General features: G+C 36.5%; 1 protein-coding gene across 2 annotated transcripts; it reads left to right on the top strand.

The window, feature by feature from the left end:
* The first annotated feature begins 1,922 nt into the window (after positions 1-1,922).
* her8.2 (hairy-related 8.2) lies at positions 1,923-5,775 on the top strand. Of its 2 annotated transcripts, none has more exons than XM_028791666.2 (4): positions 1,923-2,271; positions 2,407-2,502; positions 2,605-2,683; positions 5,041-5,775. In XM_028791666.2, the coding sequence occupies exons 1-4, from the start codon at positions 2,209-2,211 to the stop codon at positions 5,445-5,447; spliced, it is 645 nt and encodes a 214-aa protein (XP_028647499.1). In that variant the 5' UTR covers positions 1,923-2,208; the 3' UTR covers positions 5,448-5,775. The 2 variants fall into 2 exon arrangements, with proteins under 2 accessions (XP_028647499.1, XP_028647503.1); XM_028791670.2 differs by having other exon boundaries at positions 2,012-2,271; positions 5,044-5,775.
* The last annotated feature ends 3,489 nt before the right edge of the window (positions 5,776-9,264 follow it).

A 9,264-nucleotide genomic window follows, 5' to 3' on the forward strand; every position in this document is an offset into this window, starting at 1 on the left:
GAAATGTAATTCACAAATCTGCTGATTTAGTCTCCACCACTTAATATATTTTTTGTAAAGACAGTAAGTTAACAATTGCAAACCTATGATGTGTAAGTAGTGGTAATAAAGAAAAAAACTGAAGTATTAGTTAAATTACTACATTAAAAAACAATAAAATAATGAACAGCCTGTTAGAGAAAATGTTAATAATTAAATATATAATCTCTGGAAATAATCCATTTCAATTCATCCATCCATCTTCTAACCCACATATCCATTTTAGAGTTGTGGGGAACAGTGCCTATGGCAGCATCAATGGGTGAAAATAATTTCTTATTTAGCAGATTATCATAACTTTTTCTTGTTCAAGAAAGGAGAACTGGCAAGATCTTTGAAGTCGTGATTTTTCTTAAATATAAGCATACTTCTTATAAAGGAGCACATTGAAATCTGAGGCAAAATGTACAATACAGAACATGTTCACTGAAAATATAGCGCCCATTCTAGTGCCTACTGTCTGTCATTGCTTTCCCTTTCACATTGCAAACTGAATTTAGAGAAACAGTAGATACTTCTTGTCATTTTTTACTCATTTTTTCAGTTTATCCCTAGTTCACTCCCTAAATGCTGATCAATAAATTCTGCTGTCTTACAAACAAATCATATTTGATACAGATGTGTTCCGTAGGGAGTTCCATTTTACAGGAGAATTGTGTTTATATAATTTTTTTTCAGATATACCACTGCCAGATTAAATAGTTTTTCCAGTGTCATATGATGAGCCGTTGGTGGATTAAAGCTATACAGTTCATTGCCAGTCCCATTAAGCAAACATGTTACTAATATTAGTAATCATTGTTTATATTTAGGGATATAACATAGTGTTCTCAAATCCAACATAATCAGGGTGTCAGGGGCCACAACCTATCATGGCAGCACTAAGTGCAAGACAAGAAACAGCCTTGGACAGAATGACAATCCTAATTCTTTTGTTTATGGTCTTTTGATGACTGTTTAGCACATCTGTTCTGTTTCAGCAGCAAAAATCCACACTTTAAACTGGAAAAGTATTGCAACTACTGCATTTTTGGATCAGTTAGAAGTGTGCAAGTGTTCCAGATGTGGCAAGTCAGAAGCTTACTTGATCAACATTGATTTTATACACACACACACACACACACACACACACACACACACACACACACACACACACACACACACACACACACACACATATAAATGCTTAGACTTACAAGAATCAAAGGCAATATATAGCAAAACATTACGTGGAGGGGGTGTGGGGGGTGGCTATCAGAAAATATGACAATCATAATACGAAAAGAAAACAAAATCTTAAAAAGCATTTACTGAAAGATTCCAGATAATAAAATGTACACCACCGTGATATACCGCTAAATTCTGAGTCGTGGGACGACCTGGGGTTTGTAGGCTATAACAGACTCTGTGGGTCTGTATATTCTCCTAAATTTCGACCAGATTTTTTTTTTCTTTTCTGAGATATTCTGGTTTTACTTCCACGTCCCAACGATTAGGTTGACTGGTAACTTTGAAATGACACGGAACTTCTGAGCATTGATTTGTGTGTGTCTGCTACCTGAGATGGACTGATGCCCAGTTCAGAGTGAGATCTGCCTTCCTGCTTGATAAAACGCAGATATTCTCAGATTGTTACCACTTGAACTGATCTGGAATGAGCGGGAAAAGAACAATGATGCATTGGTGGCAATTACAGGTTTTACGTCGACGCGTTTAGATTACGTGGGTCGTAAAGACTTTTTTAACATCAGTGGATATCAGTGGGTTGGATTAAAGGTGTCCAAAATGGCAGGTGTATCACGCTCTTCTCTCAATGTATGATTCCTCATTGGAATTTAAACTCAAAGTCCTTTTGATGAGAAGAACCGAAAGGTTGCAGCAAGACGCAGGTCTCAAGGCTGGACATCTGTCGCTACTTTAGGGGGCGGGCAATTTGGCAATTGAAAGGGAGCAGTGACCTGTCAGTCCTGATTGATGGGCGTGAATCTTTGCGAGCGACCCCATGTGTGGGAAAATAACTCAGCCAAAAAGCTTTGCCATTCACATGCTAATTTAGCACAATAAATAGAGGGGAGCCTAACGCGGCGGAGACTCCATAGTTTCGCCAGGTTTCAAGCAAGAAAGGTCTTACGAACACAGTAGCACTGTTAACTAGGCAAATCGAAGGAAATGACTGCCACGACTATGGCACATAACGTGGACAGACTTTCTAGTGCTAAGGAAGAGAGAAAGGTAGGAGTGCTACACCTCACTGACCCTATCGGAAGTGCCTGACCGTAATTAGATAGACAGAACTGACATAAAACACACTACACACAAGTTTGCATATGTTTACGTGCGTGCAAATTTTGCTTTTTCCTCTTTTAGTTGAGAAAGCCGCTTATTGAAAGGAAACGTCGTGAAAGAATCAACAACTGCTTGGATCAGTTAAAAGAAACGGTGGTCGGGGCTTTCCGATTGGATGTAAGTATAATCTTGGCGGCTCCTTCCCATGTGTTTAAATTGGCTTGTCCCTTACATAACAATTTTGAAATAATTAAAAAAATCAATTCTTGTTCTTTGCAGCAGTCGAAACTGGAAAAAGCCGACATACTCGAAATGACAGTGAAACACTTGCAGAACATCCAGAACAACAGGATGATGGGTGAGTACAGTCGGCTACAGGGTTAGCGGACTTCTTTTTTCTGTGTGGATTATCAACTTCCAAAAGACGTATATTTCTGAAATGGTGTTATCATTTTTAACAGCAAATGTCTCTGTCACTTTTTGTAAACAAAACGCCTGGCGCTAAAACCAATCCTGACCTTAGTTTCACTTTTCTGTTTTTGCAGTTTTCATGTTATACAGGAGTGTGCCAATATATTCAAGTTTACTTACTATTAGTAATGACGGGTTTACTCATCTTTATTATATATTGTTCTCCTTAGCAAAGAGCAATTCAAAATAGCCAAAAACATTTACAAAACAATAAATAGATACATTACTATAAATAAAGACTTTTTGAATTAAATAGTTAAAAATAATGCCCACACTGGTAGTTCTGAAAAAGACAATTTATTGTTAAAAGCTTACTTATATACAGTATGCCGGCTCATTTTTACTAACGATGATAACATTTCAAATATTTGTATACCGCGTTTTTCTTATTATAGGAAAGATGTTTTCTACTTAAACCTGCGTGCATTTTACTTTATGAATCGATACTTAAGATTCCAAAGTTACTAATATTAAAAGTAGTGCAACTTTAAAATGTTCAGAGTGAGTGCATATTTATTTAGCAGATGATACTATCTATATTATCGTCATTATAATGGTTTTGGTACATTATATTTTAGAGTTCGTTAATCTGAATGGCAATTGCCGGAAATGGTAGTGATCGTGATAATGTTTACAGGGTCATGTGTTTCAAAAGTATAAGTACAAGCAAACAAACATCTATATATTTAAATAAATAACTTAAGTTTACCTGGGGATTTGAGAGCGCAGCTAAACTAAATCTCAGCCTATTGGCAGAAGTACTAGTTAAGATCCTAACTTTGGATATTTTGCTTTGTTTGCAATCATTAATCATTTGTAAAATACGTGTAATACTTTTCACACAGGGCAGTATCGGTGTCAGGGTTTTGTAAAAGGATGGTCATCAGTTTGTCACGACTGGGCCTTATGTTGTTTTTATTACTATTAAATATACATACGTTAAAAAGAAATATTACTGGACGTAAATGAGGGAAATGGTTATCGCCCAATAAACATCCTCCATAATTTTGACCAGTAGCATTATATATTAGCAAATCGATGTCATTCCGTTTTTGGCGTTCCTTGTAATTTGGTTACAGTATTTACAAAGCGCTGCCCCGTGAGTTTCATTTGAAATGTGCTTTGACCATGCCAGATGCGTGCGTTTCCAGTCTACGAGTGAATCTGTCCTCAGTGAGGTTAGCCCTATCACCAAAATGCCCAAGTCGCATCTTTCGACATCCTAAATTACAGCCTTACAGTTATCGGATGTGCCAACGAGAAGCAAAGTAACATCGGACAAATCCGTGACCCTGCCCGCGCTTTAGATATCTGGCAGTGGAGTCGTTGTAGATTTTCCCCCGCACTCGGTACCAATAACCTATAGCTGAAGTAAGCACAACTAGCCGCGAGGTTTTGCTTCTATTGGGGCATCACCAAAATCTGTTGTACTTTGACTCTGGGAAGTTCTGTTGTTTTGTTCGTTTCCTTTACTTATAAAACATGATAAGGTTGTTTGACGAGACATCGTTCACGATTATGTTGCTTTGTTCTCGTTTCCCTCCATCAGGACATAGTAGATAAACAGAAAATTCAGAAATGTTGGTCCTGTCAACGTCAGATCTTTAGAGTGGTTGTGATTGATAACTGTAAAGACAATCTTAATTTTAATTAAAAAAAAATGTTAGGTAGACCTTTCTAAATTATTTGTAAGAGTTAAATGAACTCTTTTAGTAATAAATTAACAATGAGGATATTGTTTTGGAGGATTGTAAAAAAATATGTATTTTAATCAAGGGATTTATATATTAAAATTAATGTATGCAGTAGAAGCTAACTTTCATTTGTATAAAAAAATGTAAAGTTAGCTATAAAATACGCGGGTCAATGAGCAAAGCGGGTGGGCTTAGGCCTAGGCGGGCTTTACAGTATACTGTGACTAACCCTGGTGCAATTTGAGCCTTCACTTGGCACTTGCACTTCCACGGAGGACCTCAAGAGGGCTCCCGACACTTTAAATAAGCTGCTTACCAACCAACATCCTGTCCCGCCTTAAAGTACCGAAACTTGCATGCTTTATCAATCATTACATTGAAAAAATAATTGCGAAACCTTTATAATATAGTTTTTATTTCTTTGTTAATCATCTCTATACTGAATTTTATGTAGAATAACTCTGGCCCCCAGAGCGGATTTATAATTGTATTAGTCGAATTTTACAAAGTTATATTTTAATATCTAACAAGATTTTGCTTGTTCTCTTAGCAGATTCTACCGTTGGATTAGAGGCTCAACAACGGTACAGCACAGGCTATATCCAATGTATGCATGAAGTGCACAATCTGCTCCTCACCTGTGAATGGATGGACAAGACGCTTGGAGCTCGCCTGCTCAATCATCTGCTGAAATCCTTGCCAAGATCCAATGAAGAAACAAGCAAGGCTGCTGTAAAATCCCCCACTTCAGCTGCACTTTCCCCGTCACTCCCTCTGGCGACCGGGGTGCTGAGCCCAACGCCGCAGTCGCCTCACAGCAGTAATAACCATGAAGTCAAATCGTCGAGGGATGAGACCACTGAAAACAGAGAGCCACCGAGATCCAGAGGTCTTCGTGGAGATGTTTCATTCAACAGTCCACACCTAGCCTCGTTAGATATGTGGAGGCCATGGTAAAGGAGAATAATGGGAACCTTTCTTGTTCTACATGTAGACTCTTCTTTTTATGTATCTTATAGATATGCTTCTCAAGACACTTGTGGGGCTATAACTGTTCCAGTAGGTGTGTTAAGACCAGGGGTACTTCAAGCAGAAGTAAACCTTCGTGTAGCCTGCATTGTAGGAGGCTGTTATTTTTATTTATTCTAATAACTTTAAATTATTAAATAGTCACTGCATTGGCTTTTTAGAATTGGTAATAATATTTATCTATACTGAACTTTCTTTTCTTCTTGTTTGAAATTTAAACATATTAACCCTATTATTAATAAAACGTTTATTTCTATGCATACTCCAGTACTTATTTTAAGAAATGCATTTTTTCTTTGAAACTGTATGTATGTATGTATGTGTGTGTATATATAGATATTCATATATTACAAATTGTGTGTGTAGATATATATATATATATATATATATATATATATATATATATATATATATGTGTGTATATATATATATATATATATGTGTGTATATATATATATATATATATATATATATATATATGTGTGTATATATAATATATATATATATATATATATGTGTGTATATATATATATATATATATATATGTGTGTATATATATATATATATATATATATATATATGTGTGTATATATATATATATATATATATATATATATAGTATATATATATATATATGTGTATATATATATATATATATATATATATATATATGTGTATATATGTATATGTGTGTATATGTATATGTAAGTGTGTGTGTATATATGTTTGTGTGAGTGTGTGTGCTCTTCTGTGCAGTCTGTTTGATTTTGTGCTCAATACAAAGATAGCATTAATAAATAAAATGGCTGCACATGGTACTTTGTAGGTACATTTAAAATTGGTCTTTAGTGGGCGGTATTCCCTGTAAGTAAACATCCAGGCTGCATAATTGCCCTGAAATTGACTTCAAAGATATGCAGAAACCTCAGGAAACCGCGGTGTTCAAAGTTTTGAGTCTTGTATGCTACCACCCAGTCTTAACACTTCTCAATCATGTGGCTCTTTGATGTCGCCGTGGGAAACTGAAGCAAACACATCCTCAGGTTGTGCTGGCAGAAGAACATCTGGTTACGTCAGCACCAGACCGCTTACCCCACCCCCATCCGAAAGCGAGGCTGGGTAATAAAGACATCTCTTAGTCTTAAAGTAAAGGTGACAGAGTCGGTTCTTCAGAGCAATACCACAGGGGGACCATTTTTGGATCCCAAAAGAACCATCCACTTGAAGGTCCCAGGAAAGAATCCTTATTTATTTAGATGTGTAACCCGCTCCATACAGTAAATAGCCATGAACCGATGGTAACAGATTTGTGAAATACCAATGGGTCATGATTTTCCAAAGGACTCTTGCTGCATACAGCAACACAGGCTAAGTTTTCTTAATTGTTAGGGTCCTGCTGGGTAGAATACTATACATTAAACATTATAGATTTTTCCACATATTAGGAAGTTTTTCCAAGCACACAGAAACAAATTTCAAAGAACCCTTCCACAGTGAAATGGGGCTTTGTCCAACACCATTTCTGCGATGAAAAACACAACCCAATTAAAAAACATAAAGTGCCTTTAAAGAACCATTATTTTTAAGAATTTATTTCCGAACTGCACTTCTGTTTTCCGTGTATGTTTTTTTCCGTGTCCAGATGTGTTTTCTCCAATATTTTCACCCACACCCCAACATGACAGGATAAATTGGCGACGCTAAATTGATATAATTCGTGTGGATGTGTGAGTGAATGTACCCCAATATCAAATAACACCCCGTCCTGGTTTGGTTATTGTTTTTACACTCCACTACTGCCAAGATACAATCCGCAACCCACACCACCATTACTAGAAAATTTACATTAAGAGAATAGGTTGCTTCCCCGCGACCCTGCTCATAATATGCGGGTTTAGAAAAAGGATGGACGAAAGGATTAATAAATAAAAGAAAGTGGAATTGTTGTACTGCGGTGGGTTGGCACCCTGCCCAGGATTGGTTCCTGCCTTGTGCCCTGTGTTGGCTGGGATTGGCTCCAGCAGACCCCCGTGACCCTGTGTTCGGATTCAGAGGGTTGGAAAATGGATGGATGGATGGAATTGTTTGTAAGAATATTATTAGCGACACGCATCATTACTGATATTATTTATTAAGGCCTGCAGGAAAAAGAGTCAATTTTCCTTGCTGATCATTTATGCATGCAAAGCTTAATTATGTTCGGACGTATTTTCTGTATTTCTGTAATGTTCTTCAAAGACATGCCGTTTTGAATTAGCATGACGAGCGAGAGAGAGAGAGAGAGAGAGAGAGAGAGAGAGAGAGAGAGAGAGAGAGAGACTAGGTAAGTGAATTAATTTACATTGTATCGGCATGGAGGCTTGCATTTCAATATATGCTGCCACAAACAAAGTATGTCCTTCAAATCGATGGATGTTGGTACAGCGTTGAATACATGATGGGCCAACCTGTTGGTTTTATCGTTTTCTGATCTTTGTAATTGCCGTTCCATTTACTTTGTCTATCCATTTGTTGAATTCACTCAGGTGCAGACACATAGAGGCTGTAATGCTGCTTGCGGCGCCCCCCTGCAGTCACGATCAGCTCAGGCAACTATACGACCATGGCCGCAGATCAATACCAAACGTTCTGCTCAAAGCGATATCATTTTTGCTTAGGCGTATTAGCAAATTTTAAAAAATCCAGAAAACATATCTTTCAATTTCGAACGATCTTATTCCTATAAAAGGTCGTTTTAAACATCAATAGTCCATCTAAAGACGAACCGACGGATGAATTTAGGGTCGCTTAACCTCGACTCTTAAAAATAAACGTGCCAAAGTGGTTCTTCAGAGTGATGTCATAAGAGAGCCATTTTTGGTTCCTAGAAGAACCATTCACATGAAGATTTGATAAAGAACCTTTTTTATATGTGTAGTAGGCTCCATATGAATAGTAGATAACAGATTTGTTAAATACTGATGAGTTTATTATTTGAAAGGACTATTGCTGCATACAATAGCAGAGGCTCCAGTCTATGTTTTCTCATCTGTTAGTATCTGGCTAGGTAGCCTACTACAAATTAAAGATTTCTGCTTGGTCCAAATATTAAGAACCTTCTAACAGCAAAGAATCAAATGCTTAAAACACTCTTAAAAATACTGGTTCTTTACTTAGTTGTATGGTTTCTCATAGAACTATTGATTGTTGGGGTTTGATTTGTTTTCAAATTTGTTGGGTTATAAATTGATCTGTTTGTATGGAATGATTACAATGAAAATTAATAAAATAAAAATATTAAAAAGAACTATTGATTGTTAAAGCACCATTTTATACTGAGAAGGGTTCTTTGCATATGAAGTTGTTTCTTTGTGCTTTGAAAAACTCCTTTATATGTAGAAAAAAAACCTGAAATCTTTACTGTGTGTTAGGACTAACTATTAGGGCTCTAATAATGAAGAAAGCCTGAACTTAGCATGTGTTATTGTAAGCAAGAGTCTTTTTTCAAATCACTACTTTTTGGTATTTCACAAATCTTTTTACCATCTATGGTTATTTAAAGTATAGAACCTGTTATGGATCTAAAATAATAAAAGTTCTTTTTGTAATCTTCATGTAGATGAGTCTTTTGGGAAGCAAAAATGGATAACCCATAGTGTAGCTCTGAAGAGCCACTCCTGTCATCTTTATTTTTAAGAGTGCAGAATGTAAAGAAGCCCTCACTAGAAGGAAATGGTTCTTTGGCAAGCAATTGTCTGTGAGGAAC

Source organism: Erpetoichthys calabaricus, chromosome 2 (assembly GCF_900747795.2).
Source record: "Erpetoichthys calabaricus chromosome 2, fErpCal1.3, whole genome shotgun sequence".
NCBI lineage: Eukaryota > Metazoa > Chordata > Cladistia > Polypteriformes > Polypteridae > Erpetoichthys > Erpetoichthys calabaricus.

Bases quoted from the DNA above. Each gene is read 5' to 3' on its own strand.
- her8.2 (XM_028791666.2), top strand. From the start codon at position 2,209: ATGACTGCCACGACTATGGCACATAACGTGGACAGACTTTCTAGTGCT. The intron at 2,503-2,604 runs GTAAGTATAATC...TGTTCTTTGCAG, and splicing joins TCGGGGCTTTCCGATTGGAT to CAGTCGAAACTGGAAAAAGC. The intron at 2,684-5,040 runs GTGAGTACAGTC...TTGTTCTCTTAG, and splicing joins CCAGAACAACAGGATGATGG to CAGATTCTACCGTTGGATTA.